At 50.8% G+C, this 17,861-nt stretch overlaps 2 protein-coding genes and 1 non-coding gene across 9 annotated transcripts; 2 read left to right on the forward strand and 1 right to left on the reverse strand.

Annotated features, from left to right (window-relative positions):
* Positions 1-3,078: 3,078 nt before the first annotated feature.
* THAP11 (THAP domain containing 11) lies at positions 3,079-4,894 on the reverse strand. Its single transcript, XM_004583959.3, has one exon. The coding sequence runs from the start codon at positions 4,639-4,641 to the stop codon at positions 3,742-3,744; it is 900 nt and encodes a 299-aa protein (XP_004584016.2). The 5' UTR covers positions 4,642-4,894; the 3' UTR covers positions 3,079-3,741.
* Positions 4,895-4,985: 91 nt separating this feature from the next.
* Positions 4,986-17,754, forward strand: CENPT (centromere protein T). 7 transcript variants are annotated; one of them, XM_058674016.1, is made up of 13 exons: positions 4,986-5,127; positions 14,082-14,172; positions 14,286-14,373; positions 14,492-14,588; positions 14,686-14,822; positions 14,949-14,985; positions 15,177-15,319; positions 15,729-15,929; positions 16,164-16,283; positions 16,510-16,603; positions 17,093-17,260; positions 17,340-17,444; positions 17,532-17,754. In XM_058674016.1, the coding sequence occupies exons 1-13, from the start codon at positions 5,123-5,125 to the stop codon at positions 17,653-17,655; spliced, it is 1,410 nt and encodes a 469-aa protein (XP_058529999.1). In that variant the 5' UTR covers positions 4,986-5,122; the 3' UTR covers positions 17,656-17,754. The 7 variants fall into 7 exon arrangements, with proteins under 7 accessions (XP_058529999.1, XP_058529992.1, XP_058529993.1 ...); XM_058674009.1 differs by lacking the exon at positions 4,986-5,127 and adding an exon at positions 12,500-12,678; XM_058674010.1 differs by lacking the exon at positions 4,986-5,127 and adding an exon at positions 12,500-12,678 and having other exon boundaries at positions 17,096-17,260.
* On the forward strand, positions 6,339-6,475 carry LOC118757735 (U4 spliceosomal RNA). Its single transcript, XR_009246876.1, has one exon. It is a non-coding gene; the product is annotated as a U4 spliceosomal RNA (small nuclear RNA).
* Positions 17,755-17,861: the final 107 nt, after the last annotated feature.

The raw sequence follows: 17,861 nt of genomic DNA on the forward strand, positions 1-17,861 counted from the left end.
CTCTTAAGCCAAAACGCTGGACTGCTTGCAGTTACATAACGTGCAGATCAGAGAGGACTCAGGGAGTGCTACTGGGATGTCCAGGAGAACCAATGGAAGACAGACAAGTAAGAAACTTGTGGGACTAAGAGGCCGAATCAGGCTAGACCAGGCAGGGCACTGGGAGCCCCATCTGGAAGGGCCCTGCCACGGGAGCTCCAGGCCTGATGGGGTAAGACCAGTGGCTAAAGTCCTCACCTTGCATGTGCTGCAATCCCATATGGCCACCAGTTCTAATCCCGGCAGCCCCACTTCCCATCCAGCTCCCTGCTTGCGGCCTGGGAAGGCAGCTGAGGAAGGCCCAAAGCCTTAGCACCTTACACTCACGTGGGAGACCCAGAAGAGGCTTCTGGCTCCTGGCTTCAGATCGGCATAACTCTGGCCATTTTGGCTGCTTGGGAAGTGAATCAATAGATGGAGGATCTTCCTCTCTGTCTCTCCTCTCTGTGTATCTGACTTTCCAATAAAAAAAAAATTCTATATAAAAGTGTTTTTTTAATCAGGAGCTCTAGGTCTAGCAAAGTAGCCTAATCACCGAAGTCCTTGACTTGCATGCACCAGGATCCCATATGTGTGCTGGTTCGTGTCCCAGATACTCTACTTCCCATCCAGCTCACTGCATGTGGCCTAGGAAAGTGGCTGAGGACAGCCCAGGACCCTGCACCTAGAAGCTCTTGGATCCTGGCTTCGGATCAGCTCAGGTCCAGCTGTGTGGCTATATCGGGAATGAATCAGCAAACAGAAGATATCTCTGTCTTTCTCTGTAAATCTGTCTTTCCAATAATAATAAGCAAATCTTAAAAAAAAAAAAGGGGGGGCGTGGGCCCAGCATGGTGGCCTAGGGGCTCAAGTCCTCACCTTAAACACGCCGGGATCCCATATGGGCACTGGTTCTAATCCTGGCTGCCCCGCTTCCCATCCACCTCCCTGCTTGTAGCCTGGGAAAGCAGTCCAGGAAGGCCCAAAACCTTGGGACCCTGCACCCATGTGGGAGACCTAGAGGAAATTCCTGGCTCCTGGCTTCAGATCGGTGCAGCACCAGCCACTGCGGTAACTTGGGGAGTGAATCATCAGACAGAAGTTCTTCTCTGTTTCTCCACCTCTCTGTATATCTGACTTTGCAATAAAAAAATAAATCTTTAAAAAAGAAAAAGAAAACAAGGACCCAGTACAGTAGTCTAGCAGCTGAAGTCCTCACCTTGCATGCACCTGGTGGCCTGGGAAAGCAGTCCAGGATGGTGCCAAGCCTTGGGACCTGCATGTACAAGGGAGACTCGGAAGAGCCTTGGGGCTCTGGGTTTCCAATTGGCTCAGCTCTGACTGCTGCAGCTGCTTGGGCAGTGATTCAATGGACGAAGATCTTCCTTTCTGTCTCTCCTCTGTATATCTGACTTTCCAATTAAAAAAAAAAAATCAGGAGGTCTGAGCCATTCGTGTGGCACAGCTGGACACTGCTTACTCTACAGCTGCATCCCATATCAGAGTGCCAATTCTCACCCATCCCAGCTGCTCTGCTTGTAATACAGCTGTCTGTGGAAGTGTCTGGGAAAGCGGCAAATAATGACAGTCTGGGCCCCTGCCACCCTCATGGGAGATCTAGGTAAAGTTCTGGGCTTATGGCTTTGACCTGGTCCAGTCTCAGCTGCTGCAGCCATTTGAGCAGTGAACCAGTAGTTGGAAGATCTTTCTCTACCTCTCCCTGTCATTCTTTCAACAAACACGAGCTCGGGTACCTCTCAGAAGGAGAACATCGCCTTCCGCTTTCCTCCTGAGAGGCACCCCACCTCCTGGATTTCTCTCAGGAGGTGCTTTCCCCTTCCCTCTTCTCCTCATTCACCTGGTCACTTCTCAAATATACTTCTGTCTGCAAAAACAGAGACAGAAGCTCACACTGAAGATCATGGAGTCTAAGAAAGGCCTCATCTCAAAGAAAACAGAGTGACTGGCCTGATTTGGGCACGAAAAGCTGACCTCTGCTTCTGTCACCTATTTACTAGCTAGAACTAACTATAAGAAGGCAAAGACTGGGTTCAGCGGCGTGGCCTAGTGGCTAAGGTCCTCGCCTTGATCCCATATGGCCGCTGGTTCTAATCCCGGCAGCTCCACTTCCTCTCTATCTCTCCTCCTCTCAGTATATCTGACTTTGTAATAAAAATAAAATAAATCTTTAAAAAAAAAAAAAAAAAAAAAGAAGGCAAAGACTGACTCCACTCTCAAGCAGGGTCAAAACTAGCCCAAGATTGAATCCACTGCCCACCAAACATCTGTACAACCTATGCTACACGCTCACTTCCCCCACCAAACTTGTTTTGCAGCACAATGTCAAGGGAAAGGAAGAGAAGCAGACACTAGTTTGGGAGCCACTCCTCCTTGGAGCCATAGGGCAAGTTCCCAGGTATTTTGTCTACATAACAGCAAATAATTTTCTGGAGCTCAAGAAATGTCCATTTCTGTCTCAACACCTATGGTAAACAGGACTTGCTTTGAAGGCATACACCTCTTACTGCCTTTAAGCTACATTACTTAAAGCTGTATCATCCTCACCCCTCCTATATCCAATCTGAAGAAAAAGAACAGCAGCCAACATCAAGAGCCACAAATCTCAACCCCTTAATACAATCTGTGTAGAGCTCCTTCACACTGCAGAATCTTTGTGTATTAAAGAGCCATGGCTGGATCTGGATGTGGTCTTTACCAGGTTAGGTGCCCCAGCCACCAAACTAAGCCCTCTGAGTGGAAATGCTGAGCCAATGTCAACTCGGGCTGAGAATTCAAAATCCTCAGCAATGGCTGTGAATTCAGCTTAGCTCGCAGTCACACCTCCTGGTTAAAAGATACAGGGATATGTACCTCGGATAGGCTGGGACTGCTTGGTTCCATTTCCAGTCTCTAACTGGAAACAGCTAGGCCCACGAGGCTAGCAGCCAACATTAAACCAATCATGAAATCATGTGCACTCTCAGCATCAACCTCTGAAATAAGACCAGAGCCTATTTCCCTAGGTTTCCCAGATACTTAAATAAAATGGCAAAACCCAAATAAAAACCTTACTTTTTGTTTAATTTGTCTTGCCAAACAAACACAGTGAAAACTTTAGTCTAATTGTACAGAAAATAGAATTTGTAACCAGTAGCAAACATAACAGGATAAACCTAAGTCCCTGGCAAGCTGGATCTCTGTCTGCAGGTACCCCAGTTCCCACGGTCAACGGCCTCCTGGGGAGGGAGGTCCTAGAAGAGCCCGAGATCCACCAGTCCCCAATAGAGTCACAGGCTGCACCCCAGAAGGAAAAAGTAAGAACACGGGAACTCAGGTTCCTTGGAACTGTTATCACTACACACAGAAGAATCGTTTCCGGTTGCTGTCCAGCCTTAAGGAGAGGTTTTCCCAAACCCAAAGTCTCTGGAGCATCCCACCTGCAACCCTCAGGGCTTTGTTTCAAGTTCTATGGTTCTGAGGCCTCTGCTTAGCCAAAATCTGCAACACAACATGGGGAGGGAGGTTAAACCAAGTCACAAATGCTGGTGTCTCCAGCGCAGAGCTGGAGGCCGCAGACTCCTACTTTTAGAAGGAAAACAAGTGAGACTATCACATCACCAGCCAGAATCCAGCTGCCCTAATCATCAGTACGGTCCCCCTAGTGCCCGGGGAGGCCATAGGATGCAAGGGGTCCAGAAATCCCGCAGGGCAAACAGGACACATTCACATTCCGTGCTTCTTGCGGATCACAGCCATGGCCAGGAGACGATCCTTCTCGCGCAGTTCTTCACGCAACTTGGCCTCGGTGAGCCGCAGGTGACGAATGCTGCCCTTCATTTCTTTCATCTTCACTTCCATCAGCGCCAGGATATCCCGCTGCTCGTTCAGCTTGCGCAGCAGCTCCTCCTCCGTGGTGCCTGACGACAGCGAGTACGAGTGGTCGGAGCCGGTATCAGGGAAGCCTTCCTCCCCAACCACCACCAACTGGGGACCCATAGGGCACTCGGCGGCCTCCAGCCCTGCTGTAGCAGCCTCGAGCTCCGTTGCAGCAGCCGCGGCAGCCGCACCCTCTGCAAACTCCACTTGCACCGTAAGGTCAATGGGCTTCACATCTTCTCCTGTTGGAGTGCTGGGCGCCTGCGGTCCGGACCCCGGAGCCTGGTTACCGTCGACAGCGGCCTGAAGGGTGAGGAGCACGGCGGCAGAGGCCGACACCAGGTTCGGTTGCAGCTGGGAGGACTGGGCCGTGGAGGCCGTGGAGGCCGTGGCCTGCTGCTGCTGTTGTTGCTGCTGTTGCTGTTGCTGCTGCTGCTGCCGGCGGCGAGCAGCCGCAGCTCCTGCGGGCCTGCGCGCTACTTTGCGCTCATTGACGCCGCGCAGCGGGAAGATGGTGGGGACTCGCACTGTGTAGGTCTTGCGGCCGCCCTGGAAGTGAACGCTGCAGAGACGGTGGCCCGTGGTGGGCTGGAAGGTGGAGAAGCACCCGCTGACGCCGGCCCGGGACACATTCTTCAGCCACAGGCGCCGTAGCTCAGCGTCCTTAGGAAACGTGTAGAAATGCAGCGCCTTGTCCCGGTGCGAGTTATTGTAGCAGCCCGGTACGCAGCACGTAAAGCCAGGCATGGCTGCGCCGCGCCGCCCCGCACGGCCCCTCCGGCCTTCTGCGCCCTTCGACGGTCAGGTCGTTCCCGCCGCTGCCCAGCAGCCCGACCCTCCGTCGGGCAGCGCCGAGCGAGACTTTAAGACAGCCTCCCACTCGCGCCGCCTGCCACACCTGCCCGGCGGCCCGTGCCCACAAGACGCTTCCAGACGGCCCGCGCAGCGCCGCTCGCCCAGCCGCCCGCCTGCGCTCGGGAGTGGGCCCCGGGGACGCCGCCAAGGACCGCCTGAGAAGAAGGACTACGCCCCCCACAATGCACCGCGCCACGCGGTGCTCACTTCCGGAGAAGGGGTGTGCTTCCTACCGCTTTTCAGGATTCCTGCGACAAATCTTTGCAAAGCAGTGTCGTCTTTTCCAGTCAGACTTGTCCCTGGAGGACGAGAGAGGAGTATCCGATTGGAACGCTGTCGCACGGACTGTCCCTGACAAGGACCCGGAATCCTGATGAGGTGGGGGTAGGGGAACGCGACCCTTTTAACTGCGCAAGCGCGTTCGGTGTGTGGCTATGGAGACTACAATTCCCGTGGTACCTCGCGTTGAGCAGGGTGGGAGAGGGACGAGAATTGGGCGAGATTGTTCTCCCCTCCCCGAGCAGTTCTCGAAACCGGTACCTTTGGATCAGTGATATTCCTGTGGAAGTATAGGGAGGGGAAACCTGGGCCCTTTTCACTGCCTTGAAGACTCTCCCGAGTCAGCCACTACCTGCATCTATTTACTTCACTAATGTGAATCAAAACACCAATAAGCACCACGTAGTTTCAGAAAGCAGTGAAGGGATTCTTCATTGAAAACCGGCGCCAGGGATCCAAAAAAGCATCCTGGAAAGTCTAGGGTAGGAAGGAGTCCTAGTGAAAGAGGGGGTTCCACTCTTCAGCGACCTGAGGTGGGTGGGAGCGCAGAAGGTGGGAACTATATGGAATGCAACTATATTAAAGGAATTGAGGTATTATCATACAGACAGCTGGACATCATTCTAAAGTGCCCCCCCCCCACTTTAAAGATAATTTATTTGGGCCCTGCATGATAGCCTAGCTGCTGGAGTCCTCACCTTGTACGCACCCAGATCCCGTATGGGCACTGCTTTAATCCCAGCAGCCCCTGCTTCCCATCCAGCTCCCTGCCTGTGGCCTGGGAAAGTAGTCAAGGATGATCCAAAGCCTTGGGACCCTGCACCCACATGAGAGACCCAGAAGAAATTCCTGGCTTCTGCTTTCCTATCAGCTCAGTTCCAGCCATTTTGGTCACTTGGGGAGTAAATCAACGGACAGAAGATCTTTCTGTCTCTCTTCTCTATATCTGCCTTTCCAATTAAAAAAAAAAATCAATATTTTTTTAAAATTATTTAAGGCCTGGCATGATAGCCTAGTGGTAAAGTTCTCACCTTGCACGCCCCAGGATCCCATGTGGGTGCCGGTTCATGTCACGGCTGCCCCGCTTCCCATCCAACTATATACTTGTGGCCTAGGAAAACAGCGGATAATGGCCCAAACCCTTGGGACCCTGCTCTCATGTGGGTCTGGCTTCAGATTGGCTCAGCTCCAGCTGTTGCAACCATTTGGGGAGTGAATCAAAAGGTCTTTCTTTGTCTCTCCTCCTCTCTGTATATTTGACTTTCCAATACAAGTAAATCTATAAAAAATTATTTGAAATCTGAGTGACAAGCTTTGCGCAGTGGCAGGATCAGGATCGTAGCCAGTGAGGTTTATCTGAGGCGCGATTGTTGCTAATTGAAAACTTTTCCCCATACCCAGCTGTGACGACTTGAAATAGAGTTGGCATTGGCAAAAAAAAAAAAAAAAGAAAGAAAGCTGAATGACGGAGGTTTTTCGCTCCCAAAATGGCCCCCACAAGCTGGAGACAACACCCCAAGCTCTATCAGGATCCTCAGCTGCCATAGGCGCCTTTGTATGAAGTTGGATTGGAAGCTGCTTCCCAAATGGTTTAGGGATTGGCCAACTGCAGCTGTACCGACCACTGTGTAGCGTTTTGGCCTTCCTTAGGGGAAAATGACGCCTGAAGCTGTGGAAGATGTGGGAAGAGCTGCAGGGCTCCACAGAAGCTGCTCAGGAATGCTCCTTCTCCTGAGGCCTGCTGCCACCCACCTGCCTTTTCTGGATCCTCTTCACCCATCCTCCTAAAGTTCTCTCATTTTTCTTCCTGATAACAGATTATGAAAATGAACTCTTGCATATTTATATTATTTTTATTGATATGGAAATAAAGAAAATGTTGGGGCTGGTCCCTTGGGGGAGTAAGCTAAGACTTGATTTGCAGTGCCAGCATCCCATGTGGGCTCTGATTGGAGTCCTGGCTGCTTCACTTCCTGCCTGGCTCCCTGCTAAATGGCCTAAGAAGCAGAAGATGGCCGAAGTCTTTGAGCCTCTGCATGCATGTGGAAAGATATAGAGGAAGTTCCTGGCTCCTAGCTGCAGATCAACACAGCTCTAGTCTTTCCTGCAATTTGGGAGTGAATCAATGGATGCAAGTGTTGTGCCCAGATTTTAAGATCCCCAGAAATCACCAGGAGTCTGAAGTCGATCCAAATGCACAAAGATGGTTTATTGAAGCTCAGCACATCCAAGCCTGGGTTCTTGGTTGAAAGCAGGCAGCTGGGTGACCAACCGGCCAGCCAGCAGGGACCAACTCCCTTACAGGAGTGTGGCCCAGAACAGCATATTCATAGGGTTTTTATAGGGGGCAGTCTGCAATAGCTTGAAAAGGGGCAATTCACAATAGCCTGCAAAGTGAGGGGAAATACCACACATTCCCTACCTATCTCAGCTGGACAGCCCGTGCCTCCAGCAACTAAGGGAAGCACCCACTTTATTACTTTGAGCCACCTGTGAGATAACCAGACTTAGGTGGGCCTTGATTCATAAAAATTGGGACCCATCAGTGCTAAAGGTCACATAAGCTGCTAAAGGTTGCCTTTTACCTTGCAAGCTCATACAGTTTCTTAGTAGCAATGAGTCATGAACAAATGGTTGGGATTTTGATACTGAGGTTCTTCACAAGCTTTTTCTGTTTGTCTTTTTTCTCTCCAAAAACTCTGCCTTTCCAATAGCTAGATAATCTTTTCAAAAAAGTTTTAAGGGGGGGGGGGGTGACAAATTCCATGAGTGCCTTTGGAAGTCCCAGCTGCTCTACTTCTGAACCGATCCTCTACTAATGTACCTGGGAAAATAGTGAAGGATGGCCCATGTGCTTGAGTACCGTCAACCATGTGGGAGACATGGATGGAATCCTAAACTCCTGGCTTCCTGCGGTGTGTACTGGCAGCCATGGGAACCAAGGTAGGGGGCAGAACTGGTGGGTTATGGGGAGTCGCCCCAACTAGGCTGCAGCTCCAACTGGTTTGCATGAGGACCGAGTATGAAGTGGGCAGGATCGAACTGGACTACAATACCTGTTGGTTCACGAGGAAGACAGGGCTGGAAACAGAACGAACCCAGTAATCCCAGCGACCAGCATGAGCATAAGCTGATTGGTGTGACGGATGGTGTCGGACTCTGTACTAGCAAACTCACGCAAGAATCAGGCCTGGGATCATCTCAGACAAAGTTTCTTTGGAGATCCCTCCAACTGAACTGCTGATCTTAGAACCCCAACCATGAAGAGACTATCAGCCAGTGGATTCTGAATAGGGTTCATTGCGATTGGAACTGAGATATTGGCAGCAATCCAGAACTGATGAACAATCAAAACTGTATGAGCAGGACCCTCAGAGCGCACCACCCGTTGGGGATCTGGGATGGGTGGGAGGTTGGGTGGGGCTTTTCCCTTTGTTTTTTTCCCTGACTCCAGATACAGGGTAAAATGATATTGCTGTGGAAACAATGGTATTACCCACTTTCACCCTGTAGCCCTTGACACTTTGTTCCCTAATAAACTAAGTAAGATCATTAAAAAATAAATAAATAAAATAAAAAATAAAAAATAAACTCCTGGCTTCAAGCCTTTGCAGCCATTTGGGCAGTGAAACAGCAGATGGCACATCACTGTCCCTCTCTCTGTAATGCTACCTTTCTTTTATTATTTATTTTTTTTAAGTTTTTTATGATAAAGTTCCATAGACTCAGGGAACCTCTAGTAACTGCCTTTCAAACAAATGAATATTTCAGTAAATGATAGCTTTCAAAAGAAAATAAAATGCTCCATGTGGCCATTATTATTATTAATTTATGTTTTATCAGAAAGGTAACCAATCCTTTAAAAGCTTTAGAAAAAATACAGGACAATAGGGAAGGTATTTTTTCTGGATCCAACACCCAGACATTACCACTGGCTTCTGTCACTGACAATGTAGTTCTTGGTTACCGTGTGTTTCACTAATGGCCCTTTCCTTCACTCATGTGTTGCTGAGGACCACAGTCTAAACTGCAAATTCAGAACTGTGGGATCTAGTGTCTGACTCACAGTGAAAAATGGGTTTTCGTTTGGGAGAATCATTTTGACAATGGTATGAATGCATGCATTGATATATATATATATATATTTATAAAATGTATGTATACAGAAAAGTCAGCAAAAAAACCTTGCATTTTCTATTGTGTATTTTCATTGTCATTACTGATATCATTCAACTTATATTCACCTTGCTTAAAATATGGTAGGTGGGAGGCCAGTGTTGTGGTGTAGCTAATAAAGCTGCCGCCTCTTATAACAGCATCCCACATGGGCACCAGTTTGTGTCCTGGCTGTTCTACTTCCAATTTGTCTCTCTGCTAATGACTGAGCAGAGCAGCAGAAGCTAGCTTAGTGGTTGGGGCCCTGGCATCCAGGAAAATCTGGATGAAGCCCCTAGCTCTTGGCTCCTAGCTTTCCCTGGTTCAACCCTGGGATTTGCAGCTATCTGGGGGAGTAAACTAACAGATGAATTATCTCTTCATTTGTAGCTCTTAAAATAAATTTTTAAAATCTTTGAAAAGAAAGAGGTTGGACCCAGTGTGATGGCTCAGTGGCTAAATCCTTGTTTTGCCCGCATTAGGATCCAATATAGGCATTGGTTCATATCCAGACTGCTCCACTTTCCATCCAGCTCCCTGCTTATGGTGTGGGAAATCAGTGAAAAACGGCCCAAAGCCTTGGGATCCTGTACCCACATAGGAGACCCAGAAGAAGCTCCTGACTCCTGGCTTCAGGTTGACTCAGTTCCAGATGTTGTGGCCATTTGGGGAACAAACTGAGGATGGAAGAACATTCTCTTTCTGTTTCTACTGCCTGTAGATCTCTCTTTCCAAAGGCAAAAAAAAAAAAAAAAGATTAACAATCTTAAAAGAGAGAGAAGCAAGCAAGCAAGCAAGCAAGCAAGCGAGTGAGCCCGGCGCTGTGGCCTAGCAGTTAAAGTCCTCGCCTTGAACACGCCAGGATCCCATATAGGCACTGGTTCTAATCCTGGCAACTCCACTTCCCTTCCAGTTCCTTGCCTGTGGCCTGGGAAAAAGCAGTCAAGGACAGCCCAAAGCCTTGGGACACTGCACCCGTGTGGGAGACCTGGAGGAGGTTCCTGGCTTCAGATCAGCGCAGCACCAGTTGTGTGGTCACTTGGGGAGTGAATCATTGGATGGAAGATCTTTCTCTTTGTCGCTCCTCCTCTCTGTATATCTGACTTTGCAATAAAAATAAATCTATCTTGAAAATACATCTTAAAAAAAGGTGAAAACTATTCTCAGTAAAACTCTGCCTTTAATATATTAAATTTGTTTTAATCTCCGACATTCTAAACATATCCAGAGTGCATGGTTTTCTCCCCTCCCCACGCCCAGCTCACCCTCTGTTTTGTCACCTTCCAAGAAAGACCAGAATCTTATCACACATCTCACTGCTTTCCCAGTTGCCACCCTTTCAGTCTTTTCTTGATATGACTGCTGAAGAAAATCTGATTTTGACATACTGTTGCTGAACTCCCCAGTGAATTCCTACAACATTTAAACAAGGGTCAGCCAACAGCATTGTGACATGACAAGCTAAGTCTGTCTGAATTTGCCAGTTCAAGTCCTGGCCACTGTACTTTTGATCTAGCTCTCCACTGATGTTCCTGGGAACACAGCAGAGATGGCCTAAAGACTTGGGCCCCTGCACCCACATAGGAGTCCTAGAGGAAGCTCATGACTCCTGGCTTCAGCCTGGCTCAGCCCTGGCTGTGACAGCCATTTGGTGAGTGAAACAGCAGATGAAAAATCATTCTCCCTATATTTCCTTCTCTACATAAATCTCATCTGCCTTTCCAATTAAAATTAAATAAATCTTTAAAAAATTAATGAAATTCTTTTTAGACGATGAAAGTAAATATTTGCTTAAAAAACAGTAATCTGGGCCTAGCATGGTGGCCTAGCAGCTAAAGTCCTTGCCTTGAACACACTGGGATCCCATATGGGCACCGGTTCTAATCTTTGATCCACTGATTCACTCCCCAAGTGGCCGCAATAGCTGGTACTGCGCCAATCTGAAGCCAGGAGTTAGAAGCCTCTTCCAGGTCTCCTATGTGGGTACAAGGTCTCAAGGCTTTGGGTCGTCCTCAACTGCTTTCCCAGGCTACAAGCAGGGAGCTGGATGGGAAGCAGGGCCTTTGGGATCAGAACCGGTGCCCATATGGGTACCCATATGGGATCCTGGCATGTTCAAGGGGAGAATTTTAGCTGATAGGCTATTGTACTGGGCTCTTTCCAGTTCTTTTTGAGGAACAGAAATGCAATTTTTTATTTGCTACATTTTAAAAAAGCAAAGATCTATTTATTAGTGAAACAGTGAGGTACCCACTGGTTCAATTCCTAAAAATGGTTACATCAGCAGGTTTGGGCTGAAGCCAGGTACCATGAGCCCCATTCTGATCTCCCATGGGAGTGGCAGGAGCCCAAGTATTCTGGCCATCTGCTACTACCTTCTCAGGCACAATGACAGAGAGTGGGATGGGAAGGGAACAGCCAGACTTGAACTAGTGTTCTGACAAGGGAAGCAGGTCTGTGGCGTGACACTGGCCCCTTTGCTCCTTTATTTTATTGGAAAGTCAGAGTTACAGAGAGAAAAGGAGAGATAGGGAAAGAGATCTTTCCATGTGCTGATCCATTCCCCAAATGGCTGCAATGATGGGAACTGGGCCAATTCCAAGTCAGGAAGCAGGAGCTTCCATTTTTTTAACAGGCACAAGTATGTCCGTGCCTGTAGAGTATCTGATACCTTACATGTGACCTGGGAGCAAATTCTGTGTCACGAGAGACTCAGAATCAAAGTTAGTTCAGTTGCCAGGAAAACCGAGGACAGAAGTTGAGGAAAAAATGTGGTGAGCACCAACAGCAGAACTTGCAGAGGTGAAATTCATTCCAAAATCGCCTTGTTGAGATTCCAACACTGGTTCTGGATCACCAGTGCCTCAATCACTAAAGCTAGAACCTGCCACGTAGTCTCTTCTGATAGATAAGAGACTTACAGAACTGTTTTACTTTACAAATCTGACCAGGTCACACACAGAGCGCAAGTGTCTTTCCAGGCCCAAGTGCCTCTCCTTTTCCGGAGAGAGGGAGATGCGAATGAGAGGTATTCTAAGAGCGACTTGCTGTTAACTGATTCTCTGCTTGTGTCCGACCGAATGATGTATAGTACATTAAATCATTACAAGCTCCTTTTTAGGTTCCTTTTTACTTTAAATTGCCAGACGAGAAAACCAAGACTTAGATCGCTTGCAAGCGCCAGCTCACTCCTACGTAGGACTCCTCCCTCCCCCTGGCAGTTTTTCACCACTACGCACCCCGCATTGTGCCGCGGTAGAGCGAGAACTACAATTCCCGTGAGGCTGTGCGGCCTGCGTCGCGAGAGTTATCTAAACCTGGGTGGCGGGAAGGCGTCGTCGTCAGCTGCTTGGACAGTTGGACGGCTAGTCGGCTTGAGACTATGGCTGACAGCTACAGTCCGAACAGCGAGCCTACGACGCGCACTCTGTTGCGGCGCGTGTTGGATACAGCTGACTCGCGCTCCCCGCGGCGTCGCTTGAGTGTTCGGGCTGGGTACTGGAGGGCGCTGCTTGAGCTTCGGGCCAGGAGACTGGGTGGGATGGGGTTGGGGTAGGTTTCAGTGCCGCCTCTGTTGGGCGAGAGAACTGAGTCTTGGGGAGCAGTTTTGGTCCGTGAGAGTGACTTCACTGCCCTCCCCGCCTCCGGGGCTTCCTGGCCGCCGAGCTATGCGGGAATTCTTCATTCAGACTCTGGAGGGAAGGTGGGAAAGCAGCCGGGAGAGCCCATGCTTCGCGGGGCGGCGGGGATCTTGGCCTGGCTTGGCGGCAGTGGCCGAGGGCTGTGGCGAGCTGGTGGTGCAGAGGTCGGCCTTCTGTCAGCCTTTAGAGGAAGAAGGAGGCCGTTCCCGGTAGATTTTAGATCTCTAAGAGATGAGAAGTTGCTGAATCCGGCATTCTCTGGTTCTGGATTCTGAGAACTGGACTGGATGCGACCCAGGTGGACCTTGCTGGCATATCCTGAGAAAGTACTCAGATCCCCTGAAACTACTCAGATGTCTACCTTAGTTGTTTTTTTATGTATATAAAATACATATACAAAACAGCATACACATATATATAAACATGTTTTATATATATGTATATATATAAAACATTTTTTTTTTAAGATTTATTCATTTTATTACAGCCAGATATACACAGAGGAGGAGAGACAGAGAGGAAGATCTTCCGTCCGATGATCCACTCCCCAAGTGAGCCGCAACGGGCCGGTACACGCCGATCCAATGCCGGGAACCAGGAACCTCTTCTGGGTCTCCCACGCAGGTGCAGTGTCCCAATGCATTGGGCCGTCCTCAACTGCTTTCCCAGGCCACAAGCAGGGAGCTGGATGGGAAGTGGAGCTGCCGGGATTAGAACCGGCGCCCATATGGGATCCTGGGGCTTTCAAGGCGAGGACTTTAGCTGCTAGGCCACGCCGCCGGGCCCTAAAACATATTTTCTAAAGGACAGGTAGTAGTTGATCCCTGGCCTGTCTAGCCTTCACCCACTGACCCCCTCACCCCCAGGCTCTCCCAGAGTCACTGATTTTTTTTTTTTTTTTACTGATCTTTGTTTTTTTTAAGATTTATTTTTATTGGAAAGTCAGATTTACAGAGAGAAGGAGAGAAAGAAAGATCTTCCATCCACTGGTTCACTCCCCAAGTAGCTGCAGCAGCTGGAGCTGAGCCAGTCTGGAGCCAGGAGCCAGGAGTTTCTTCTGGGTCTCCCACACAGGTGCAGGATCCCAAGGCTTTGGGCTATTCTTTTCTGCTTTTCCAGGTACAAGCAGGTAGCTGGATGGAAAGTGGAGCAGCCAGGATTAAAACTGGCATCCATACGGGATCCCAGTGCGTGCAAGGCAAGGACTTTAGCCACTAGGTTACTGTGTCATGTTCAGAGCCAATGATCTTTACACAGGACCCAGAGAACCCTGCCTGAAACCCGTTTATCTTGGAGGCTGCGCAGCCAAACCAAGCCAACAACCAAACGACGCTCCCATGGAACTAGGGTGAGTGCCCAGCCCGCTGGCCGTTCTAGGGCCCGTTCTAGCTTTACTCTGGAGCCTGCCTTGGGAGGAATTCCAAGGCCAATGGATAGATTGGTTGGTGCTTTCATTCACAGTCCCCGGGCAGGCCAGCTCATAGCCAAGCGAGGAGACACCTGGAGGAACAGACACCTCGGACTCTGTTCCAGAATATCCTGCGGACAGGTGAGCATGCGTGCAGGCCTGCAGTTAGAGGCAGCAGCCAGGCCCACCCTAGTCCCCTGGGGTCCTTCCTGCTGGAAAGCCTGCTCTGGGGGCCCCACTCTCTTGGTGTGTTTTGCAGCCCCAGAATCATCTATCCTGAAGCCAGAGTCAACAGGGAAGCCTGTGCCAGCACCCACAGCCGCCCAGCCCCCGAGACGGGAAAGCAGTCGGAGCAGGTAAAGAGTGATCTCCCTGGTGGGCAGATCTGTAGCAGGAGATTCTTGGGAACCTCAAAAGAGTTAGGCTTCTTTGAGATCGGCTCCATCTTCCTAGCCTGGAACTGCAACTTCCGGAGCTTGAGCCCTCTACCAGCCCAGCTCCAGCTCTGCTGGCCCCTGGGAGGAGGAAGCAAAGGGTGCGGCTGTCCATGTTTGAACGACAAGTGGACCAAGGTCAGCCTGTTGCCCAAGGTGAGCTCTAAGCCTGGCTGTTGCTGCCCTGTTGCTCCTCTCCTCCACACAGGCTGAGGCAGCCCGAGACAGGCCCCTGATGGCCCTGGGAACTTACCGGGGTTTCTTGTTTTACATCCTCTGCAGAGCCTCAGGAGACTGCAGATGCATCCTCCCTCACCAGGTGATGTTGCTTGTTCTGGGCTTTGGTGAAGGAGATATTTGCGGGGAGAGGTGCTGACTGAGTTGCTACTCTGCCAGGTTCAGCCTCCCAGCCCAGGGGCTGCATTGCAATGCCTGAGAACCGTGGGCACAGGTTCTGGGGAAACTGCCTCAGGAACCTGACTTCTTCTTGTGCCTCCTCCCTCCCGCCAGCTCCCTCAACCTGAACTTTGCCACCCCTCTTCAGCCGCAGTCTGTGAAGAGGCCTGGCCTGGCCCGCAAGCCTCCCCCACGCCGTGCTGTGGATGTGGGGCTCCTTTTGCAGGATCTGCGAGATGCTTCCTTTGCTCCTACAGGTAACCTTGAGCTTTCCCTGCCCTGGCTTTTGGGGATACTCTCCTGTGACCTAGAGCAGGTTTTGCTGAGTCCAGGGCTGGGAAACACTGGGTTTAGAGATGAGCTAGCCTGTGGCAGCAGGTGCAGGAGCCTAATGTTAGCTTAAATTCACCATTAAGAGGGTCCTGGCTAGAGGAGAGACATGGGTGAGTGGCCCAGGGGTTAGGGAGCAGCTCTGGAGGCCTGGGAATGCCAGCAAAGAGCAGGCAGGTGAGCAGGAGAGCTGTGAAAGGGAGGTAAAGATAGGGTTGGAGTCATATTTCCTCTTCTCTGGGCAGATCCAGGGGGTCGATAAACAATGCCTGGTCATCCTGGCAGCAGCAGGTAGGCTTTGAGTATACTGAGTGTCCGCCGGCCTTTGCTCTCTAGGTAACAGCCTCAGAACCTCTGTGACCACTGTGCCGACAGACACTGCGTTGGAGGACACCCAACCCTTCTCCCAGCCCTTGGTTAGCCATTCCCCTGCTGTGCCTCACTTCCTTCCCCACCCCTCTCACAATGAGAATGAAGATGCTGAGAGGACTGTGTCCCACCGGACACAGAGCAGTCAGCTCGGGCTGCAGAGTGATGGTGAGTGTATGGGGTACAGATGGCCTGGTGCCAAGTTTAGCTCCATTAAGGTCAGCACTTCTGGTTTTCCATTCTGAAGCCCTTATGGGTATTCCTTGGTTGTGGTCCCACCCTCTTCTAAGAGCAGAATCAATGTTGGACCAGGACATTCCAAATTGGTGCCCTGGTATTGCTCTGGACTGTCTTTCCTCAGTGGGTAGGTCTAGCTCTGCTATCCATCTTTACCCTTTTCAGAACTTCAGCCTTGGCCTGCTGCTACTCCAGAGGTGACAGAAGCAGTGGGATCCCAAGATGCAGCAGAGGCTGAGGAGCTGGATGTGCCTTCAGGAGAGGAGGACCCCTCCGATAGCACAGGTGAGGCCCCCATGCAGGGGTCAAGGCGAATGTGGGCGAGAATATTGTGTTCCAGCCCTGACACATTGCAGGAGCTTTCCTGGTCCTGGGATGCCTTTTGGGCACTGGGGGTGTTCGATGGACAGAAAGATGCTGCAGGTCCCTTGTGGCACCAGAGCTGGGTGGGACCTTCAAGAGACAGGGCCTTATGGGCTTGAGCCTCCTGTGACCTGCCCTTCCTCTGCAGCAGGTCCAGAGATGGCCTCCAGCAATCCCAGGTCTCTCCAAGCTGAGCAACCTCCTCTGTTCTCTGAGCCACCGCCACGGCCTGATGCTACCCTGTAAGATCTCAGGACCCCACCTCCTGGTCCTTATGGGAAAGGAGCAGGCCCTGGGCCAGGGAAGGACACTCCATGGAATGTGTCTGTCATCCTGGGGGGGAGGGGGGCTGGGAGGAACCTGCGTGAAGGGAGGTGCCAGGGCAGTGTGTAGAGACAGCTGCTGGAGATGGCCTGGGCAGGCAGCCGTGGACTAATGGGAGACAAAGTCTGTTCTGAGGCCTGGGGGGTCACAGCCTGAACAAGCCCCAGAATAAATGATGAGCTAGACTAGGACACTGGGTCCAGACTGTAGGAACGGGACGCAGGGAGAGACCAGACCCATAGGTGACCCCTTGACACCCCTGCCCCCCATACATGGTTGCAGTTGCTAATTTAGATTGACCAAGGGGCACATGGTCCCCAGCCATAGCAGGAGCCAGCAAAACTTGCCTTTGAATAAGGGCCTTTGCAGAGAGCATTTCAGCCAGCTTTATCCACTCCTGCTCCCAGCAGGTCTTCCCAGGCTGTGCCAGCCAGGCCTCCTCCCAGGCACCGAGCTGCTGGCCACAGGCCCCGTCCAGATCCATACAAGACTGGATTGAATCATTACACAAAACTCTTCCGCTTCTATGCTAAGATGCCCATGGAGAAGGCGGCCCTTGGAATGGTAGAGAAATGGTGAGCTCTGGACATCTGGGGTTGAGGGAGGTGCCCTCAGGTTAGTGACAGACGGCCTCTCCCCTGCTAACCTTGGCAGCCTAGACAAATATTTCCATCGCCTCTGTGATGACCTGGAGGTATTTGCTGCTCATGCTGGCCGCAAGACGGTAAAGCCAGAGGATTTGGAGCTGCTGATGCGACGGTGAGTGTGAGGAGGTGGCGGTGGGTGGGTGCTGCGTGAAGAAGGGCTGGCATGATACCATCTGTCCCTTCTCTCCCTCTGCTGCAGGCAGGGCCTGGTCACTGACCAAGTCTCACTGCACGTGCTTGTGGAGCGGCACCTGCCACTGGAATACCGGAAGCTGCTCATCCCCTGTGCATTCAGTGGCAATTCTGTCTTCCCAGCCCAGTAGCACAGGGCCATAACACTTGTCCCCTTCCCCTTGGCCCATCTATTCCTCCAGGTCTCCTGGTATCCTTGCCTGCCCCCTAGCATCAATAAAGTATCACAAACAGAATGTTTTGTGTTTTGATGTATGTGCTGGGTCTAGCCAGGCAGGGACTGCCCCCTATCTGGATCCCTAACTTCTCCCCCGCCCCCATGCCCCACCCCTGCTCC

This window comes from Ochotona princeps, chromosome 16 (genome assembly GCF_030435755.1).
Source record: "Ochotona princeps isolate mOchPri1 chromosome 16, mOchPri1.hap1, whole genome shotgun sequence".
Lineage (NCBI taxonomy): Eukaryota > Metazoa > Chordata > Mammalia > Lagomorpha > Ochotonidae > Ochotona > Ochotona princeps.